At 45.1% G+C, this 23,678-nt stretch overlaps 1 protein-coding gene across 2 annotated transcripts in view; it reads right to left on the bottom strand.

Moving 5' to 3' along the window:
- The window catches only part of rhbdf1a (rhomboid 5 homolog 1a), a 31,998-nt gene that overhangs the window by 1,738 nt on the left and 6,582 nt on the right, over positions 1-23,678 (bottom strand). The window contains exons 2-16 of one of the 2 annotated variants that reach the window (XM_083677340.1): positions 10,038-10,182; positions 9,782-9,921; positions 5,543-5,756; positions 5,179-5,385; positions 4,072-4,194; positions 3,697-3,860; positions 2,848-3,099; positions 2,591-2,702; positions 2,393-2,467; positions 2,110-2,271; positions 1,898-1,998; positions 1,740-1,803; positions 1,545-1,639; positions 1,344-1,419; positions 707-807 (exon numbers count right to left, since the gene is read on the bottom strand). In XM_083677340.1, coding sequence (XP_083533466.1) covers positions 707-807; positions 1,344-1,419; positions 1,545-1,639; positions 1,740-1,803; positions 1,898-1,998; positions 2,110-2,271; positions 2,393-2,467; positions 2,591-2,702; positions 2,848-3,099; positions 3,697-3,860; positions 4,072-4,194; positions 5,179-5,385; positions 5,543-5,756; positions 9,782-9,921; positions 10,038-10,154 — 2,003 coding nt within the window. In that variant the 5' untranslated portion in view covers positions 10,155-10,182. Of the gene's footprint in view, positions 1-706; positions 808-1,343; positions 1,420-1,544; positions 1,640-1,739; positions 1,804-1,897; positions 1,999-2,109; positions 2,272-2,392; positions 2,468-2,590; positions 2,703-2,847; positions 3,100-3,696; positions 3,861-4,071; positions 4,195-5,178; positions 5,386-5,542; positions 5,757-7,737; positions 7,791-9,781; positions 9,922-10,037; positions 10,183-23,678 lie in introns of those variants that run through there. The other variant, XM_083677341.1, reaches the window with a different exon arrangement.

Raw genomic sequence — 23,678 nt, 5'->3', positions numbered from 1 at the left:
TGCTCTCTTCATGTGTTGGGCAGATAATCCACCTGCTAAAGAGAGGCAAACACCTCACCAGCCAACCAGGGTTGACTCTATCCCATCAACAACAGCGCTATCTCCTTGAAGCCTAATGAGTGCATGCAAAGAGGGCACTTTTTTTAATTAACCTTGAGAGGGATAAGAGGCAGCACAGGCTGAAGAAGTGCTTCTCCTTCTCATCTGTCTATAAATTGACTGGCTATTTAAAAGTGCAGCGTGGATCCACCGACATTCTGACAATGTAAACGCCAGTATTGAATAAACGCCAGTATTGAAGTATTGAATTAAAAAAATGTATCAATATGGGTCGGTGAGAAGAAACATAACTGGTGGTTACCGGTGGACAATTTGTAATTGTGGATCTCCCTACTTTATATAAACATAGTGTAATCCCTGTGCTCTGGTGTGAGATGTAGTAAGTCGCTATGCTACAGTATCATATTGACTAAAGCATACAGTATGTAGCATGTAGCACACACTATTCCATCAAGCATCAGTAGCATCTTTGTTTATTGCTGTGCTCTGTCTCAGTTTATGGTAGCAAACCGATTTTTAGTTCTTCTTTAGTACATTAAAGAAGTAAAATGAAACAGCGAGACTGTGTCCTCTGACCAAAACGCTCCTGAGATGAACAGGTCTGGTGTGAGAGTAGAGCATGGCATGCAGGCAGCCTCTCACTCACCCAGCGTGGAGGAAGAGAGAGAGCCACAGCCTGTAGAACTGGTCTGGGATCTCTGGGTTGAGGAAAGGCAGCAGGCCACACACGTCATCCATACAGTGCACCTGACGGAGGAGGCCAAGGTGAAAACACTTACCATCTAACATGTGGTGAATAACTCACGAACGGACAGTCAAATACAGTACACACTCTTTCTCTCTCACACACACACACATCAGCATTTTGATTTAATTTCATACACATTGTAGAATGTACACTATCTGTTAAATCTACAATCTTCTCAGCCTGGGCACTCTAATAATGTTCCTTTTGTTCCTCTGGGTGCTGTAGCTAAGTGAAAAGGAGATTATTGCAAGGGCAATTTGCCCACACAGTAGAGAATAGCATGGCACCCTTTATGATGATTAAAGACTATTTAATCACAGCGCAGACTCTTCCTCTCTTAAACAACCAACCTCATTAACAGCCCCTTTTCAAGTAGGTTAATGTTAAAGTTAATCCTCCCTAGGTCTGGTCTGGTCTGGCTAGGGCTGGGTTTGAAGCGGGTCAGGACCAGGGCTATCTGTCATACTACTGTATTGGAGACTTGGCTCAAACCTAGTAGGCTATGGCACATCAGAGAATAAGTAGAGATGCTTACTTGGGAGCAGAGAGTTGCCTCCTCGTGAAAGTAGCCCTTCATGAAGTCACAATATTCCCTGGATGTGATCTCACACCTGAGGAACAGCAAAACCACAGTCAGCATAACCAGATGACCCATTCCTACCTGTGGCGTATGTGTTGGAGTGTGTGTCTGGCATGAGCGTGTGCATACATAGCTTTGTATGTCAGTTCTTCTCACCTCCCTTTTGTGCCGATGCAGCAGGGCCGGCCTGTGATGGTACAGTCTATGTGAGGCAGGTTGGTGTGGTTCCCCGTGTTGTACCTGGTGCAAATCTACAAACAAGACCAGAGGAAATTCCACCCTGATTGACAGGTCTCTTAACCTCACACTCCGATAATCTATCACACTCGAATATATCTATGGGGTACTCACTGGCCACTTGGTGATGTCATCAGGCCATTCGTGAGGTGATACTGATGCTGGCTCTAGACAGATCCTAGGGTGGACAGGGAGGGGTTGATCATCCATAACATACAAGTATGTCTCATTAGTGGACAGTAGGTTTCTTTGTGCATCATAGTGTGTCTCACCTGGGGTCCTGGTGGCACACAGAGCCGTACTGTCTGTCTTTGCCCTCCAACTGAGGGGTGCTGTGATGCCATGGCCACTTCACCCACACTGCTAAGGTACTCTGGGGCAAAGAAAACAGAGGGAGAGACAGTTATTCATATTCAGCCTAGAGGGGTAGTGAGGTATAGGTTATGAGAGAAGGTCTGGGGTAGAGAGACACTCAGGGACTCACCGAACACTCGTCCTCTGAGGTCTGGAGACATCCGGAGCGGTCGTTCCTCACACAGCAGGCAGAGTGGCGCTCGATGGCTCTCTTGTCCCGGATCAGATCATGCACCTGCTGGTCCTGCCTCATGCAGGGAGAGTATTTGGCCCCCAGGTGGATCAGAGCCTCCTAATCATGGAGACAGGTGGAATACAGCAGTGAAGAGAAACACATTCACACATTTTTTTTTTTTGGGGGGGGGGGGGGGGGGGGGGGGGTGGAGTTTAACCATGGAGTTGAGAGTGCTTACCGAACTAGGCCCAATCCAAAAGTTCTCTTGTTGTACAAACTTGACATTTTCATAAACACCTTTGTTTCTTAGAACCTGGAGAGACAAAATGATGGTGTTTCATGTTCATCAAATGACAATGGCAAAATGTTAACATCATGTGTAATTCATTGAAACACCATTAAGTGCGATAATGTTATAAAGTCAACCAGTACTCACAGAATCAACCGTCTCATGCTGGGAGAACCCCACGGGTGCAATACCATAGATGCATACAGCCAGGATAGTGATAAGCAAGTGGACAAAAGTGATCCAATATGTAAAGAAAGGCCTAATGGAGACAGAGGGGGCATATTAGTAAAAACACAAGAGGTGCTTTCTTCTGCACCCTAATAATAGGTGCATAAATCACAGGTCTTCAGGTCTTCAATAAGGGGGTTAAGTAGTACAGCAGAAGAATGTCTGGAAAGCAGTACCTATGGTCGTCCATGTCTTCTATCTGCCTCTTGACATAGCTGTCGATGCGCTTGCGGTAGGTGCGGTTGGTGAGCTTGCCCACCATGCCCAGGCCGTACGGCCTCTTCTCCCGGGCAAACAGCTTCTTGACGGGCACAACGATGCGCTGACCCCGCCGCTGGCCATTCACGCTCACCACCTCCTGACGCAGTGGCACCTTGGGTGGGCCTGGAGTGCCCTCTTTGGCCTTACGCCACCCTCGCTCTAGAGGCCTGGGAGAGGAGAGAAGGAGACAGAGGGAGGGAGGGAGGGAGAGACAAAAAGATGGAGAGCTCAATTAAAAAATAAATAAAGCCACTACAGTAAAAGCAACAATTGTTAGTGTGTTTCAAGGGTTCAGTCTGGGATCAAACAATAACAAAGCGTTCTCTCAAAGCACCTCTTTTTTTTTGGTAAACAGCTGAGGGATGGGACTGGAGAAATGTAACCACTTTCAAATTCATGGGCGTTAGCTATGGATGCAAGCACTGACCATCCACAAGATGAAAAATGAACGTTTTAACCATGTTTTGAAGCTATACAGTGTTTGTTTACAATTACATTGTTTAGTGAAGTGCGTTGTGAGTAAAACAATCTTATATTCTGGGTTCTGATGAGGTAAGACACTTGAAGCATTTATAAGCTGTATTCTTCAAGAATCAAGGGCTATACATCATTCATTTAAAAGTCCCTAAATGGATGTACCAATCCCAGATTGCCCCTTTATGTAAGCCTTCTGTTTTGCAAGTGAATGTATAAACAGTACATGAACACTTGGACACTACTTGGTAACTGGAGACACTTGTGTGTTTGTTATGAGTGTGACTTACAGCATGAGGTGGCTCCTCTCTAGCTCACTCTTATCCAGAGCACTGCCCGTCAGCTCTGTCTCATCCAGTTTACTGCTGGGCTCGGCTTCCTTCATTGCCGCCTCCGATGGTGACTCAAACACCTCGTCTGCGTATGTGGACAACTCCTCATGCATCAGACAGTCCTAAGAGGCAGGGTGAGAACAGGTCTGAGAACAACACTGGAGAGGCAGGCTTGATTACAGAGGACGGGAACACAAGAAACTCAAGTCAATTACAGAGACTATTCCCCCTGCAATTCTGTTCGAGTCCTCAAGAGTATGCTGTTGCTATTTTCTGAAAACATGGAGCCTTAAGATCAGTTTGAAATAACAACAGTGTAGAATATGTCCTTACTCTGGCGAAGAAGGAGGTGTCCAGTTCATCAGGGAAGTCCACCACGTCCTCTTCCATGAAGCTGGCAGGGGTGAAGCTCCGCCTCTGGGCCCGCCGCAGGGTGTTGTCCCGCAAGGAGCGCCCCTGACACACACACACACACACACACACACACACACACACACACACACACACACACACACACACACACACACACACACACACACACACACACACACACACACACACACACACACACACACACACACAAAACTGTCACCTATCACAGCAGGTTACAATGTAGCAACCTGTTCAGTGCTGTACATATAGACACACACACAATGTACAAATACTCTCTCATGTACAGTAGAAACGATTGGTGGCAGTCTCATTGCGATAACACAACATATGTAAATGTTAACAAATAGGAGATCATGATGTGCATACCTTCATTCTCCTGCACTTAAACACCATCTTTAGCTCTTCCATAACTGTGGTCATAAACATATCATTTGTACAGTAGACAGCATGGTCTCCCTTTGAAGTCTCCCTAAAAACTGTATGGCTCAGGGCAGACAGAGAATTTGTCCTTTTGAAAATAAATAAAGCCCTGAAAGAACACAATGTTATTCTAGAATGCTTGGGGCTGACAGGCAGATCATTATTATATTTGACCTGCATTGTCTTATGTCAGGTATCGTCATTCTAGTGCGACGCTGCTTCGTCTGAACTACAGTGTGGATGGAGCCATAACACAATGATCTGACCACAGAACTTTTAATGACAATTAATCAGACCATGTTTTTTCATTCATTTCAGGGAGCTAACTTATTGTATAGGGTATTTGGATAAGTGTACATGTGTGCATAGGTGGGTGCGTTTTTGATCATAGTGGCACTGGATGGGTAGAGCATGGTTTGGTTTAGTATGGTATATCTGCTAACACCACACTGTTAGTCTCACATGCATGTACATATGATCAACCAACCCGTCCCAAGGGGCTTCTGCAGATGGCAGTCTCTGCATTTCTATAACTACTGTACGACCCACATGCTTCTCACTGACAATAGCTTTTAATGTCCGATCGATTTCATTCATTTAGTAAAACGTTCAGTCACTCAGGCTCACCTTGACCAGTGCTGCCGCTGCCCTGAAGCTCATCTTGGCCACAGACTCCCTCTTGCGTCGCCGTGGCAGCCGGTTGAGCCCTGAGCGGGAGCTGGTGAAGGAACAAAGTGAAGCGGCGCCGGGGGTGATGGGAGTCTGGGGGACGCTGTACCCATCCACCTCCTCCACCATGCGAAAAGCTCGTCCCCTCGCCAAGGGGTCCACAATCTAAAGACACATGGAAATGGAACATAGTGAGAAGTTGCATTTCTTGTGTTGAAACAAGCTACCTAGGGTCTATTTGAAATGTGAAATGTATCGCATAAAGAGGGGGCCAAAGAGACAAGACCCATGTAACTCTAAGGTGGTTGTAGAGATACTGTACCTTCTGCATGCCATGCTGGGAGGAGGGGACGTAGAGGGGAGGTGGGGTCTCAGTGCTGGTCAGGGAGATGTTGTCTTGGCTGGGCAGGTCCATCTCTCTGATCACCTGGGGCTTCAGCTTCCCATAGCGCAGGCTGCAGTGCCGCAGGCTCTTCCTCTGCCATTTCTGTGTGGCATCGCCGTCCTTACTGACCCCAAACCAGTCTGCTGTACCCCTGACACCACAAACACCGTCCACTCAGTCCAGGGGCAGACATCTCACAAACCCACACAACAGTACACACACAGACTCGCTCTGATCACATAATCCTCAGCCCTTCCCTCACAGAGAGGCTCAACACCAGCTATCTAGCACAGAGTGGGTAAGAAAATGGCTTCAGAGATACAGAGCTGTACTTGATAGATGTCCCTCCTCAAAGCCCTGTTTGGAAGAGTGGGTCAGCAAACATGCAATAAACTGATAAGGGACACTTCCCGGGAAGGAAAACTGTCCTTGACTGTACCAGTAATAGGCTATTATGCACAGTGAGAGGGAATAAGCCCAGACATGTTCATGTTCAAGTCCACACACACACACACACACACACACACACACACACACACACACACACACACACACACACACACACACACACACACACACACACACACACACACACACACACACACACACACACACACACACAACTGCCAACCATTCTCTCAGGGGTCTGGTGCGTAACTTGGCCAGCCTTTGCAGCACAGTAATAAATAATAAAGCTGTACCTTGTTCTAATTGATATCATTTATTACTTTTGTCACACATTGCTCCTTTAACGCATGGTGAATTTAGTACCAGCTGACACACGTCTGTATACTCTAAAGATGTATTGATTGCTTCCCCCACTCTTACGGCATGCAAAAATTGTCACCTGTGGCCCAGCAAAAACTAAATCTATCAATTAACTCTCATCACAACAAACTATCAACTTTCAAATAAAGTGCCTCGCTAAAAAGACAAAGACAAAGTCAGTCTTTTAAAACCTGCAGTAAATCAGTAATAGAGCTATACGTTTTTCCCCAGCCCTCAGGGCAGGAAGAGGAAGTGGAACTATTTCACAGCTGTCTGTGTCTAAACTAGCTCATTACCTGCTACAAGCCGTGTTTGTGAATGTTCACTTGCCTCGAGGCCTAAACACAACTCTCAGTGCCTGCTGCATGATGTTAACAGATGCCAGTGGTTTTGACCTACTTTGTTGGATTCCTCCAAGTGTACCTGGATGATAACATTCAACCTCATTCTCATATTATTAAGGATTATTCTGAGTGAACAGAGAGTTTGTTCTCTGGTCCCCTGTGTTTACCCTGTCCATGTATCTGTGTGAGACATGATTGAATGGCTGGCATTCCAGCTGCTGTCCCAGCTCCTGGCATGTCCTCAGTATGGCCCTGGCCTCACTGACCTCTGCTGCTCTATAAATAGATCCCAGCTTGCAGGAACACCTGGACTGCCTCCGCCTCTCCATGGGCCACACTAGTCTAGTCTGTGTCCACTATAGGCCACGCCAAACCGGCTGCCAAGACCAAAGTAACCACAGCAAAAGCGTAAACTTATACATCAGAACAGATTATTTCCAGATACAGTCACAAGCAATGATGGTCTTCTAGCAGCATTTGACACAGTTGCGGAAATGTGTTGTTCACCCACGTACACATTGACATTAAGTTTGAGGCAACACTGCTGCCTCCCTTCAGCTCCAACCACAGAGGAATGTGGTGGCGTTCATTTATTCCAGGAAAAGAGCAGCTCTGGGTTTTGTCTCCTGTGTTATGACTAATCCAGCGTGAATCAGTTGGTGTCTATGAGATGAGTCATGGTCATACCAGTCAGAGCCAGGGAGAGTGAGAAAACAACATCACGCCTGCACATCTCAAACTAAACATGAGAGGCTAGTCTATAGACAATTCACTGGGAAAATACTGTTAATTCAACTGGAGGTTTCAGCTAACTGGCTGCTATCTCTCTTAACACTTGATATCATAGCTCACTGCTCCTAAAATATGCAGTTATATAATCCTCTAAGTTAATATGAAACTTGACACTAATACCGCAGTGCATGTTTAAGATGCCTGCCAGTAGCGGAACTAACATAACCTAGAATGCAAACAGAGGGGGTAACACAATGCTACTGTATAACCTATGTCAATATTTCATACATCACAAGATGCTCCATCTGTCCAGGGTTGCTGCAGTAACAGTTAGATATGCTGATGTAATGAGACAGGTAGAGCCCTCCTCAGTACCCTGGCTGGCCCTGGCCCTGGCCCTGTGAGGGCCCTCCTCCTGCAGTACCTGAGCAGGGTTCTGGAGAGGGAGTGGTGCTTCCTGGGGCCGCGGCGAGCAGCACGCTGGCCCTTAACGGGCACCGTGTTAATCCGCTCAAAGTGCACCCTCCTGCTGCTGTGGACGGGCAAAGCAGGGAGTGGGAGGAGGACAGGGCAGGAAAAAGAAGGAAAGAGAGAAGAAAAGAACAGGCAGTGAGGAAAGAAACAGCAGCAAGAGAGTGATACAGCCATAGTGCAAAAGGAGTAAAGCTGAAAATGTTAGTTCAGTCAGGACACTTACGTCGGTTTAATATTGTTTAATGAAATGGTAGTACATTAGGTTTGGCATAATTGGAGGGCTCCGCTCTGTATAGCTCCCCACCTGAAGTTTAGCAACATAAAATACAATAATATAAGGCAAGAAGCCGATAAGTTCTCAAACCCCCCCTAGGAAGGTTAAACACAGAGCGACCGAGCGATTGGAAGCTGGGGCGATGGGTGGGACGACCCATAAGTATAATTCTCACAGCCAGTAGCGTACACTGTTTAACCACGGTGGAGTGTTGCATAACTCGTCCCATCGTCCCTTGTCCCATGAACATGTAATGTGTTCACCTGACGGACAGCTGCGCCGTTCGACTAAAAAGTGTCCTGCCTGAATTTATGTAAACTTCATTAAGTTCAGTAGAGCACAGTGAGTACAGTGAATTAACTCTTACCCTTTAATATTCCTATAAACTGTACATACTGTATCTCCACTTGTACACACTGCTCTTATACTGTATACTACTGCTGTTCTGTACATATCTGTCTATACTGTTCATAATGCACATACCCTTATTTGTTTTTACTAATCTTATAATGCTACTGTTAATACACTGCACATATCTGTACATACTGTACATATCTGTTTATACTGTTCATACTGCATTCCATATTTATTCTGCTTACTTACTCTGCTTTAATGTTAATACATATATACTGCTTATACAGCTCATATGCTGCTTATACTGTTCATACTGCATTCTATATTTATTCTGCTTATAATGTTACTGTTAATACATATACTGCTTATACTGCACTACTTTTACTTATACTTATACTGCACTACCTGTATATATTGTTCACACTGCACTTTTCTGCTTTTTTGCACTTCTGGTTAGACGCTAACTGCATTTCGTTGTCTCTGTACTTGTACTCTGCACAATGACAATAAAGTTGAATCTAATCTAATCTAATCTAATGTAATCTAAGGGCAAGAACATGCATATTTCCTTGTGAGCATACTGAGAAAATCATACAACACAGTCAAACACAAGCCGTTGAACACAGGGTGTGACTCACAAAAAGATTTAAATCATTCAAGCAGATTGTGAAGAATAAACGCAAAATCACAGACATCATTTTTCCAGTTTGAAATAAATTGAAGCCATCTGCAGCCCCAGTTTGGCACTATACTAAAATCACAGCACAAGCAATCCTCTCCACATGCCTGTGTCCTGTCAGATAGCCGCTGTCCTCAGTTCAACTGGACCAACTACCATTACTAAATTGTACGTAGCTCTGGTAAAATCAATATGCAAACAGCCACTGCAGTAAGTGGGCAATTAGGCAGTAGGACACACAACATGATCTCATGCCTGGCTGTTATTGTCTCTGCCCTTGCAATGTAAAAGGCCACTCTAATATCACTTACGCATCGCAGCCCATAATTAAGCCATACAAGACTTCCATATGTTGGACAAAACATACTGTTGTTTTCATGCTCAACACCATAACAAACAATGAGACGGGTTTCTCCATCCTTGGAGGTCCACTTCCTAACAGCAACCAAATCACAGGGGTCATCTGAGTTCAGGTTGTAGCCTTGTGACTGTGAGTTAATAAGTTCAAATATTCTAATGTAGACTTAGAGCATCAATACTTTTCCTTTTACCTCTTAATGGTCTGTGTGATGGAGGACTGGCGTTGCAGGGCAGGGCGGCGGGGGTCAAAGAGGTCACGCTGCGGGGACTGGAGGTGGGAGGTCTCCACTGGCATGCTGATACTGCGCAGGAAACCTTGCCGCTTCACCGGCTGGACAGGGATCCACAGAGAGAAACAGAGAGAAAGACACAACATGACAACTATATTGACAGAAGTAGTCATAGAGGGAAGAAAAGGCAGAGAAAGGGACAGAGGCAGTGTTGTACCTGAATGAAGGTGGGCGGCTCGTCCAGTGACACCTGAGCCATGGGAATGTCCAGTTTGAGCCATGGAGGCTTCTTCCTCTGCAGGCTGCTGGTGCTCTCACGGCGTGGTTCAGCCATGCTCCCTACCCCGCCCCACGCCTGCCAGCTACACAGGGAGATAGATAGATAGATAGATAGATAGATAGATAGATAGATAGATAGATAGATAGATAGATAGATAGGTAGATAGATAGATAGATAGATAGATAGAGAGGTAGAGTGAGAAGAAGGAAGGAAGAAAGGGTGGGGGGGGTAGAGAGGGAGAATTTTGGAATAGTTATAGCAAGGCTAATGAACCCATCTAACATGTGTAATTACATACCAGCTTTTCCCCCTCAGGAATTTCATTTCAAAGCCTAATCAACATTCAAATGTACAATTTGTAAATGATAGCTTGAGCATCACGATAATGGCATGTGTTGCACAACAGTTACACAAGAGGGTGCTAATGCCCCTATAATTATCCAATCTAAGGCAGGGTCTGTGCTATTATAAAACCAGTTACAAAAGGGGAAAGCGCCAAATGGAAATAGAGACCAGACCACAGCTGCTTACTCTTATCCAGAAAGCACACGGAACCATTTAACAAAGCAATAAATATTTTCTGCTGTGAGAGTGGGAAAGTTTATAGTCTAAGGTTTAATCCTTAAATGCCAGAGATTAAATCGAATTTAATCCCACTTTGTCATAATATGTTGCTGTTTTTCTATCCCCTACCAGGCATCTGTGGGAGGGCTGAAATGACTGTCTTCTCCCTGTGCATTCCCATGAAACAGCTCCAAGACCACAGCAGTAAAACCATCACTGTTACTGTCAGTGGAGCTTCATTATCGTCAAGACTTCATTTCAGTTTGCGAGTCCCTTAAACTCACACAATCTTGGTTCTATGTGTCTGCTTCGTAATATCCTGTCATTTTCTTCATTGCTGCTTACACTCTGCCAATGAAATCTAAAATTATACTGTGTACTTTACAGTGTGCTTGAAACGCCTTGGTGGCACTCTCAGAGCGCTCTGCGACATTCTCCTGGTAAAGAGCATCATAGGAAAATTGGAACACATCTCTCACTCTGTCCGAAATATTCATGTCAATGAATGGCTGCCTTTCACAGCGACTCACAGGGTGGTTCCTCACCGAAAAGCTATTATAAAAACCGCGTGAATGTGAATAAACCCTTCACACCCTCTGTCACATGTTATTGGTCTCTCACAAATTCTCATTTGGCTGTAATGCTTGTGAAGAGGAGGGCCTCATGGGCCTGTGTTCTTCCAGCTTCATCAGAGACGCGAAGCGCAGCAGCAGTCACCCAGGGTCACACATTCACTTCTCTGGTTACAGCTTCAGGTCCTTGGTAAAGACCATGGCTACAAGCACATCTGCTTTGCGTTGATTTTAACACACTGCAGGCTCCTGTTTTAGCACAAGTGATGATGGGAGCATTCACATGAAACATAAATCCTGCCACCGAGCCACCCTGGCTGACAATGGAGGTCAGTGGAGGCAGAAGTGAAACCCCCATGCCGTAGGCAGTGTCGAAGGGAGAGGTCAACCGCACTGTGACAACATTCAGCACCAACCCAGCCACGGGATCGTCGACATCTGATTTCACAATCCACCAGTTCACAGCAGGACATCAATGTAGTCAGTCATGTCCTGGCGCTTATGATATGAGAAAATTGTGGGAAGGTGTAGAGGACGGCGTAGACAGCAGAGGCATAAGCCTGTAGTGTAGAGTGTAGTGCAGCTAGCTACTTTGGGCCTTCAGAGGCTGCAAAGGCAGAGCAGTGCAGTCACGTCATCTGTGCCATGCTGAGAGGTTCTGCCCCATTGCACAGAGGGGGCTCTGCTGTGGAATGCTGCCTAGCCTCCCCAGCCTTTTTGTCTGTCTGGACTGTGATGACTGCCCAGGATTAGCAGGGCAGACAGGAACAAAGCAGGCGGGTCTAGGGTGTGAGGGCCTAGTGAGAGGGGGAGAGAGAGTGCCCTCCTTAACTCACAGCCTGGCTTATGCATCTATGCAGAGGGAGATGGTCAGAGAGAGTCTCACATGGTGACACATTTCATAGCACATTCACTCCGCTCCACTTCAGCCCCGACTTTTAGTGGCAGCACTTGTCTTCACTCTTAGTTTTCCACTCCAGGGGGTATAAGGACTAGCAACAGTCTCCCTAGTCTCTTTCTGAGATGAGTCATCAGGTCCTCCTCAGCTCTGTTGGACCAGCTAGCAACGCCTGTTGGAGGGGGAATGTGAACCTGTCCGCAGTCTTCCAGCTTGTACAAACCGCCCACTGCAACATTAACACCGGAACCACACTCTATGGCCCAGGGGCCACGGCTCCACATTATTTGATTACTTTTGCTATTAAGTCAAACTCCAGGGTTCTTAATGCTCAGTGATCCAAGGCAGGAAGAGCATTAGCCCTAGGTCTGCAGATTGTATCGAAAAACGGGAGCCTAATTTTCTTCCACACTCAGCGTCATTTGATTCTCGACCCTGGAGCCAGAGCTGTAGCTGCCGGTTTTTGAACTCGGCCTCTTCCTCTGTCTGTGCTTGAGTCTATGCTCCAGTGCCCTCTGGGTTTGTATTCGAGAGGGCTGGGGGCTCATGCGCTTCGGATTATGCCCACATTTTCCCTAATTGCCAACCCACTGAACTCCTGCTGTTGCCTGGTTCTCGACAGGCATTCACACCCTCAACAGGCTCTCTGAGCTGCTCTCTGTGCATCGGCCTGGCTGTCCCTACAGTACCTCTCTATGTATACTCTCTGCTGCCAAAGTCCTTCAATGCAACCCATGTTTATGAACAAAGAGAGGGTAGCTGACATTTTCTGGCATGCTTCACATCACACTGAGACCAAGGAAAATCTCCAACCTTGGACAGACAGTCATGTGCTTTGGAAGCCCGTCTCTTGTCCTCCTCCAAAGTCAACATGGCAGCTGACTTAGCGGAGGTCTGAGACTTGTGTCTGTGGAGGAGGGCAGCTGGATAGGACTCCACAGCAAGCATGGACACAGGTATGGTTATAGCAGTGACCAGGCTACTCTATCTGGGAGTGTTTCAAATGACAGTCATCTCCCCTCACCAGGATAATTACAGTATAGAAGTATAGAAGTCCTATATCAATGGCCTAGAATTCAAGGTCAGTCTTGGTCTGAGACACAGTGGACATTATTAAGAGGTCCTTGAGCAGAGGAGATATCCTTGAGGACGACAGAGTTGATTGAATTCTATGCTTGGCCAGTATCCAAGGATTTCGGATTATCATTTCCTTTACTCCTTGTATGTTTTCTTTTCACAGGTTCAAGGATAATTTTTTTTTAAAAAAACATCTCCTACAAAGTGGCTCAGACTTGTATTTGATACCACAGCCATGTTAACTTCAGTGGCAATAGTACATCCTTGGATCTGATGGACAGTTTAACCAATGCATACGTGACATACCTTAAGGTAGAGAATGTCATACTTTTCTGCTTGAAATGTTGTGGTGTGACTGTTGCGTGGCAACAATTTCATGCCATGAGATAGCAGTAGGTTTCTTACAATGATTACTCTGTCTTGATTTTGAAGCAGCATTCTTTAGGCTAACATGATTTAACCTCAGTCCTTCAAGAGACTTGTTTTGACTTCCAGATTCGGATCTGAAGAAAGAAAACACCCACTCCCATCCTTGCACTGCGCAATGCAAGATTAGCTTCCTGCCATCTCTTTACTTCAGACTAATGCTATGTGTGCGAAACTAACACTTCCTACCATGAGATGCATTTACAGCCCAATTGCCCAATTTTTTCATTGTGGAGCTGCTCTTGCTCCACAAGGCCATTTCTCTCCATTAGCTGGGAGAAGACAGACAGGAAGACAAAACATACAGGACAGGCTCAGGCCTCTCCAGATGCAGGGCTGGAGATGTCCAGCAGGCATTCAGGTATTACGTTGACACGCTGACAGGCTTAACCACAGTGCTCTCCGGGGAGCTGTGGTCTATTGTGCTGTGTGATGTGCTGCTGCATACTATTGCTCAATGAAGTTTACAGGCCATCTATTAATATAATGACTTGGTAAATGGGCGCCAGTCATGCATAGAAAGTCACTGAGATGTGACAATGGAGGCACAGCTGTAACAGGTAAGGCTTGAAGTCAAACAGTGGTGAGGACTTGACTGCTGCATCTCTGACTGCTCTCCTGGACTGCCTCGGCTGCATGTGTGAAAGGGCTTGGGTAGGCCAGGGTGGGGCTTTTTTAGTCCTTCATTGTGTACTTTTCAACAGGACCCATTTCTCCTACTGCTATGTCACAACACATGTAAATAGAAACACACAGAGCAGCATTTCCTTAATTGACACATCCTGTTTCACATTCTCCACAATATATAAATATAGCCTACCTCTGATGGCTTCTGAGCAGAAACAAAAGTTTAGTGGACAATTATCATCTTATATCTTAAAGCTGCAGTATTAATAACATCCTCAGAATATACACACTATTACAGTACAGTGCAAAATCAATAATTTAAAACAAATTCAAAGAAAGGCACACTGATCCATACACGGCACATGTGTACCACAATGTGTACAGGACTAAAGTTGCCTCATTAGTTTTGAAGTTTCTAATAAATTGTACATTTCTGCAATGCTCTTGTACAGTAGGTTTCCAAAGCCCTCCATCCAGGGACATAACCTACATTTCTAATCACATTCTGTCATTTGAACATTCCATTCCAACATTCCATGAGATCTCAGGCTGAAAAGCAAACTGCAACTACAGTGCAGTGCAGGAAACCACATCAAATCTAACCAGTATGGACACTGCCTGGGTGGTGTCCTGGAACTGTGTGTGCTCTGCTATGTGCTGCTGTACAGACCCATAGATTTCATTCAGGCCCTGTGAGTGGAGGACATGGCTCTGTCTCATTGGGGGTGACAGAGTCTCGGCGCTGGCTGGCTCAGAAGGGCTCTGGGGCAGGACTGAGGAGGGTGGGCGGCGGTAGGCTGGAGTGCAGGGGCAGGCGCCATGATGGATGACCTCATTAATTTGTGGACTGAGAAGGCTGGACACTTCCTTCCTGAGAACAGCACTTCCTGGCTTTGGGGTCCTGTTCCCCTCTCTCCCTCTCTCTTTCTCCAGGGAATCTCTACTACATTTCAGAATGTCTTTCTCTCGCTTAATCTTGCCTCTATGGAGACTATGCATGGGTCAACACATGCTATTCAAACCTAGAAGATATACAGTTCCCTATTCAATGCACCATAGTAAAACTGGACATACATGAAACGATTCTCCTCATAACAGTGACCTTGACTAATGGAGGAGTCACTAAACACAATGCTTCTATCCATTATAACTGCAGCCTCACGCCATGTTGGCAGCAAAGCCTGACAAAAGAAACAATGAAGGGAAAATATGCTATTCAGCAGTTCACTCTCTTATCCAAACGATCTATTTCTCTCTCAAATAACTCTCGATGGTACAGTAGTAGAATGGATGTGAGTGTAAACCCCTTCCGAATATGAGCGGAGAACAGGAACTCCATTCTGAGTTCTTAAAAAAGGCATTAAGGGTTTTACCCCTTTCTCTGGTCGATATAGAAGCTGAATGTCACAATCTGATAATTAACCACATGTACCGTAAACCTCTAAACCAGGTTTTTCACAATAACTCTCACTTTGCATTCATATTGACAAACCCAAGGAACATTACAATACCTCATCAGCAAGTGTATGGAGGGGAAATGTGCTAAGCAATTTTCCAAAAGCATCTGATCTGGCAATCGACCTAGATAGGAGAAGTAAATCAATTGCATTTCATAACAGTGCCTTAGTTGTGTAACTCATACCATCTGTGCATTAATTGCAGAATAGTGCTTTTGATCTTTATATAGCACAGCACACCACACTTCCAGCCAAGACCAATTAAGAAGCTGACAAAACCTGCAAAGCTGCTGTTGCTTAGTTTGGGTGCCGTGGGTGACTTCTGAAGCAGAAACAGATTAAGGGACTAAAAATAAACACATCGAGTTGGAGGAGAGTCAGCAACACCAGGTGACGAAGCTGATCGTAGAAGCGGAGTTGGATGCAGAGTTAATTGTCTCTGTAACGTACCCAAGGGTGTAGCACCACTCATCTCTCTCTCTCTCTCTCTCTGTGTCTGTCTGATGACTAACAGAGCAGTGTGACTCTAACATGTGGTGTTAACGCACATGGCGTGGTGATGACAATGATTTTTCAGCAGGGTTTTAAGGGGAAAAGGAAGGAGGGTCCAGCTCTGGTTCCTCTCCAGTCTGGGCGTATGGCCTGGCAGTATGCTCCTCTTACATAGAAGGAAATACTCCACATATCGTAGCTGCAGGCCAGGGGAGGCCTCAGCCACTGTGAACCATTACCATTCTCCATGCAGCTGCATCAAACTGACACAGTGACATGTGACAAGCTGTCACCCCAAACTAGCCTGTCTGACATTAAAAAACAAACACACACAACAGGAATACCCTCTGCAGCTGACCCTGGGATCGAGTGTCATGGCTGGGGAGGGCAGGGCTGGCAGGATGACAAGGCTGGCGGGGCTGGCAGCGTCTAGAGGCTGGTCTGGTCTGGGAGGCTGGAGAAGCTCATGCTATTCCCCATGTTTGCTCAGTTCCTCTTATCAGCATACAGAGGGACTTTATAGTGCAAAGTCAACACTTCAAAGTGGTGGACAGTAGCAGAGTGGTTTCAATCCGGAGCAAGTGTGAAAGTGCTGCATAGGCACAGCCAACATCAGCTACTGTCAGAACACTGTTTGTTTAATTACATCAGTGCCAGAGGTATGAATAGTCTGTGAGGGCATAAATGGGTTTCCGACTGTGCACTCTGTGCATAATGTCTATTTATAGATCTCAATGGCCAATGTACTGCTGTATGAAACTGAAGGCCACAGCATATCATGAACAATATCATAGATCTCAGAGGAATATACTGAATGACGGTTAATGCTTCATATACCCAGTATAACTCACTGTGGGAGCATTTCAATAAAAGGTACATACAGTATAAATGTCTGTATAGCAGGCAACATTCCTAGTAAATCAATTGAAAAAACAGCATTGTGTGCTCCTGTTACAGCTGCTTCAGGGAATCAATATGAGAGAATGGTGAGATGGGCTTTATGCTGATGCATATCTAGAAAGGAAACAGAATTGCTTTGAACTTGTCTATAAACAGAATCATTTCAGTCTAGGGCAAGTATGCTCTGCTAGGCTAAGAGTTTATTTCATTTTTCCTTATTGCAAGAGTGGATAATTCAAAAGATTAATTATTTAGCCATTCTATACTTGTATTATTACAGTGAATGAATTATTCACTGTGTATTTCCCATTGGAAAAACACACAAAGGGAGATCAACTTGGCCCATTCCACTGGCTGACTGTACTGCCTCTTTGCACAGCACTGCTTAATGTGCCCCTCTCAGCTCTGAACCCACAGCACTGCTAATGTGCCCCTCTCAGCTCTGAACCCACAGCACTGCTAATGTGCCCCTCTCAGCTCTGAACCCACAGCACTTGAAATGGTTAGTGCGCATCTCCACTCTGATGGAAAAACTATCCTCACAATAAATCTATATCTTCTCTGGGTCCAGGCCAGGGTTTGGACATCTAATCTAAAGGAAGCACACTCTAGAAATTCCCTGGGCTAGGTACCTTATATGCTCGAACCAGCAAACATAAAGATTTAATATAATAAAATATCTTCTGATGTAGGTACTGTACGAACCATAGTTAAATCAGGTGCTTCTCTGGGGGCACACACACAGCGATGCAATCTCTTCAACTTTGGAATGTGTGAATAGAGAGGTTGTTTTATTCTGGGCTGGTGTCCCTGAGACCCTCTACTATCAGACCAGAGTCTAGCTGTGGTTTCTCCTATGGAGACTAGCTTTATCTTCCTCCAGCAGTCTACCCTGTGGGAGAGAGTGGGAGTAGAGACCCACCCAGGGGCCCCTCTGTTGCCCACCCAACTGCCCTCTAAAGCCTGGGGGACTTCATATGGGCACTTTGTGGATATGGTTGCACAGACCACACAAAGGATGGCTAGAAATGCTCTGGATCTATAAGAGCAGAGTACGGAGTGGAGATAACAAACTCAACATGAGTATAACACTCACAAGGACATGACCTCATCTTAGAGGGCAGCAGAGAACTGGGTCAAGGGTTAACAACACAGGTGAGGTGTGTATCAATACATAGTTCAATACAAGAGATTTAATATTATATTATATAGATTATTATAATTTTCTGATAAATAAACCTAGATTAAATACTTCTTAATAATTATGACATACTTCATGGTGTTATTCAAAATGCAAAAATCTGAATGAAAAATGCATGACAACACAGTAAAAAATCACAGTAAATATTGAACATGTGTATAGTATACATATCCTAAAATGTAGTCAAAAGTCATGACAAGTGAAATATGATAATAGTTTAATTTCCTGATTCACAAATGCAAACCAGGCTGTCAAACAGGCCAACAAGAGGGGGGAAATTATGGTTGAGCCATGCCAATTTCAAAGAAATCACTTACCATAATCAGACGATCAATAACATTAGCATTTGACTTTGAGGCAGGATTTTAGTGTGAGTGTTTGACCTCTTGACCTCTCACAGTTTGACACAGTGTCTGTATGGATTTACTGCCTCTAGAGAGACACAGCTTTAGAAAACAAAGGGAAACAAACCATCTCTCTCCACTATCCCCCGTAGAGTGGCTCCCAGATGCATCCCCAAACTGCAAACAAGCGCCTTATTGTCTGTCGGAAGTCAGACGCTTTCCTGTTAAGAGAGCTAAGACGGGACTCTCAGCAGCAGCATGCCCGAACAACATGTGATCCTCATCTAAATAGTTTCCAGCATGATATCAGCCTGAATCAGGCCTACAAAAGGCTGCATTGTGCAATCTGCATCAGGCTGAAGGAGGGTCATTGTGAAGCAACTGATCCAACTCCTCAACATGAGAGGGAAAACCAGGCTGAAGGATTCATTCTTTATCGATTGAAACGGCAGCATCAGCAAATTCTCTGTTTAGCTAATTACTTTCTGTGAGGCACAAGTTAACCCCATAATGGTACTGTAGAGTCCATGCTGAGAAAATCCAGCTGTATCCGAGACAGAGGGTCTTGTTATGAAGTGTATTCTAAAACTGACGTAGGCTGTCAGCACCATATAACTCACTGGACTTTACTTAATTTCCTGATGAAACAATCTGACCAACCAGAGTAAAAATACTTCACAAAGGGACCCCAACTCTATCATCTCACATCCTCCCTGGGAGACCACCAGCATAGAAAGGTCAGATTAATGCTTATTTAAGAACTGCTGGAAGGAAGTGCAGAGCAGAGGAGCAGGAGACGTCCAAATGGTGGCAGGAAACACACTACTGTCTGGGAGTCTTCTACATGTCCGCCCTGCACAGCCACGGAAACCACACACACACACACACACAACCCCTGCAACACCCACATAACAACCAACACAGGCCTGGCTATTCCACCTGCTCTCTTCAACGCCAGTTCCAGATCCTTCTCTGTTTTTCCAATAAAGTCTCTCTATCACACTTTACTGTCTCTCTCTCTTCTCTGTTACGAAGACACACACACACACACACACACACACACACACACACACACACACACACACACACCCTTTCATCCCATCACTGGCTATGAGACATCCCTCTTCTTCACATACCACACAGAGAACACCAGCCCCCACTCCCTCCACCCTGTCGCCCCCTCTGGCACTCCAGAGCAGGCAGAATGTGAGATCTCAATGCACTGTGAAATCAAAGCTGTTGTCTCTATTGAGGGGAACAGACGAACCGTGGCCTGTTGCATGGGGACAAAGGGAATTAACTAGATTAAGCATGGATTCAGGGAGAGGAGAGAATGGGAGCTGTCCAAATCAGCCTCTGATCTCTAATAAAAGCCAATGAGGTCAACTGCTGATAAACTGGCCTGGGTGGAACCCACACCCTCTGTCTGCTGAGGTGACAGATCAACTGTGGTCCTCTGTGGCTCAGTTGGTAGAGCATGGCGTTAACAACGCTTAGGTTGTAGGTTTGATTCCTGCTGGGACAATATATAGTGAAATGTATGCACTCACTGCAATGTAAGTCATTTTGGATAAAAGTGTCAGCTAAATGGCATATATATTAACTGCCACTCTGACCAATGCCCCTGTTGATACACCAGAGTAAATCATCTTAAATCACTTCCAGTGAACATACTCATTGACACTGAATAGTCAATTTAATTACATTCATAATCCACTAATCTATGCTTTCACTAGTAAAAATGTAATTCATATATTAAAACTTGAACTACTTGGTAATTCATTTTTATTCTAAAGGGAATTAGTCTCTGTGTGTAAAATGATTAAAAGCCTCCATAATCCCTTCATACAGATTGGTCAGATCTTTACAGTTAATTAACATTTCTATCTTTCACACATTTGGAGGTTTGAGTGAGTCACACTAAACATAGTCCGCCTTGCTACAATCCTGGAGAGCCCACTTACTTCCTCAAATGATGAAAATTCTTACAGATGGACAGGACCTACATTCACTATCTGAGAGGACATGGGCAGTTTCTACCAAAAGGTTTGTCCACAAATAGCATATCTAATAACTGATAAATGATTGATTTGATTCCCACCACAACAGACAAGATTCTTGGGGGCTAATATCTGCCATGATAAGACCATGTATTGGCTGAAGGCTTCAAAGGAGATGTGACCATTTGTGACAGCTCTGATACTGCCTGAGAAGAAGAAACAGGCAGGAGATGGTGGCAGACGACAATATGTGCCATAGATGAACCCCACACCCAACTACTGCTGCTGTTACAGTACCTGTCTTCATACTGCAGAACGGAAATTCAGCGGTGGAGTAACAATCTCAGATCTCAAATCTACAAAACACATACATATACACACACTCACTCACAGTAACTGTTGTTAGGCTGTGTAGTAGAGCCATTCAATCTTCCACAGGGTGGCTGCAGCTGGACAAACCTATTCACTTTTGGCAATCCCTCTGGAGTACTGGGAGGGGAACAATTCTGTCCCAGACACAACAACAGGGTAGTTTTAATAACGTTACAAAGTTCAAATCCCTTTTACTGGCACCTCATTGTAAATACTTGTGGAGACAAGAGGATACACGAGGAACAAGTGAGACTGACAATTAAAGCTTAATCTAAAGCCACAGAGAGGCTGTGATTCCCCTCCTGTGGTTAAGTCTGGGAAGGTGTAGCCCTGTTGCCTGCGGTGTGCAAAGACAGGTGCTCACTCATACCTCAATCATGTGCACTCATTATTTACTGTGTGAAAAAAAGTAGTACTATCAACTATACTATAGTAAAAGTAACTGCTACAGATAAAGCTTTTTTTTTTTTCTTTCGGCTCTACACTCCAAAAGTTTGGATTTGAAATCAAATAATTACTGAAGTTAAAGTAGAGATTCTCAGCATGTATTTAATGGTATTTGTGATATTTGTGTACATATCAGTTTCACCATTCAGAACTTACACCACTTTTTATGCATCGTCCCCCGTTTTCAGGTAATGGGGCAGATTTATCAAATGTCCAAATTAAGCACTCACGTTTAGTATTTGGTCGACAAATCTTTGCATGCAATAACTGCCTGAAGTCTGCGATTGACCCCACCAGACGTATCTTTTCTGGTGATGCTGTGCCAGGCCTGTACTGCAGCCATCTTCAGTTGTTGTTTGTTTTTGCCTAAAAATCATCATCAGGAAATTAAATAAATGCATATTCAATTGAATTTAAATCTGTAGATTGACTTGACCAGTCAAAACCTTTCCACTTTTTGGCTCTGAAAAACTCCCTAGTTGCTATGGCAGTATGTTTTGGGTCATTGTCTTACTGTATGATAAAGCACCATCCAATGAATTTGGAGGCATTTGCCTCCACTTGAGCTGACAAGATGCTTCTTGTCATCTGCTGCCTGGGTCGATCTCGGGTCCTTCTTCCCGTTCAGTGGTGGGTGGGCTCTTGCGGCTTGGGTTGGCTGGGGCCTCTGCTGTAGGCCCTCCCAGGGCAGGCATATGACCCAGTACTGTGCGGGCTGGGATGGTCATGGTGCTGGCTCTGGGCATCTTAGGCTCATGCAGGCTCTACCCCCCGATGTCCCTCTGGCGGGCCGGCCTGTGACAGAGTGGACGCGGTGTAAGCGAGCGCTGGCCTTGTCCTTTAGATGGATTTGAGATGTCTCTTAGATGTGCCGGGGGCCTCAGGCCACCTGATTTATGCTGATTCTCTCCTCTTTAATGTATCCGTTTTTCAGTTTGCAACAGCCTCTAATCTTGTGTTGTCCTCTTTGTGCTTATCTGTCCGAGGGGCTCTGAGCCCCTGAAAAACTAGACTCCAATTCATCCAGGCACCATGTTTTACAAATGAGGTGGTATGCTGTAACCCTTGGGCAGATCCATTGTTCTCCAAACTTTCCTCTTGCAATCACTCTGGTACATGATAATATTCATCGTATCTGTCCACAAGACGTTTTTCCAGACCTCTGCAGGCTTTTTAAATACTTTTTAGCAGTGGTTAACTAGTGGTTTGCACCTTGCAGTGAAGCGTCTGTAGTTTGTGACATATTCTGCGGATGGTAGTCTCTGACAAATTGACGCCTACCTCCCGGAAAGGGTTTTTCATTATTATGGTGAGCATTCTTCGGCCATCCACTGTGGATGTCTTCCTTGGTCTACCAGCCCATTTGCGATTGCTGAGTTCACATGAGAGGACTATCAAAATAAAGATAAAAACATAACAGTAACAATGTCAAAATGGACTAGCCTCTATGTCTGTCTTTGATATCACTCAGTATTTCATATGTGCACCATATTAAAGAAGCAAGAGAGGACCAATAAAGGTGGATCATATCTGTTTTAGTGATAAAAAATAAGTCTCATTTGGTGATTCTCTTAGTTCCCCAGTGCCCTTGAATCTCTCCCACTCACATCAACTTTAATACAACTGTTTCAGATGAGTCTCTCACCTGTATTTATTATTCAGTAATCTTAGGTTCCATATGATCTGACCTAGGGGGACCCTCAAAGGTGAGGCTGGGAATCAGGAATGAGGGGTCAGGGAGAGGGGAATGGCAGCCATGCAACAGCCAGCTGTGCAGAGAGAGCAGTGGAAACTCCCATACACAGGCACAGGAAGGCTGGGAGGGCTGGGGCAGACCCCCTGGGACATCCCAAGGCCTGATGTAGGGGAGGCCTTATCACTCCATAGATTCGCCTGAGGAAAACACAGACTCCTCCACGGAGATGAGCTCAGTGTTTTTCCCTCAGTTCAAACAGGGTACAGAAGGGGGATATCCATCCCAGAGTTCTCTAAATTGTGAGACAATCCAAATAAATCATCACCAATCAGGTTTAAGTGTGAGTGATAAATCTACATCAGTAAACCACTCCAGTAGAATCAAACTCAATCTGGATCTGGGCGTAAAAACCTACCAGCCTCCATCAATTGATTTATTTTTGCATCGTTGTTCAACGTGCTTGTGTTCCCAGCAGAGCCTATAATGTGCTTCACTGCCGTGCTTC

This window comes from Argentina silus, assembly GCF_951799395.1.
Source record: "Argentina silus genome assembly, chromosome: 9".
Lineage (NCBI taxonomy): Eukaryota > Metazoa > Chordata > Actinopteri > Argentiniformes > Argentinidae > Argentina > Argentina silus.
This window is presented reverse-complemented; position numbering and strand designations above follow the sequence as displayed.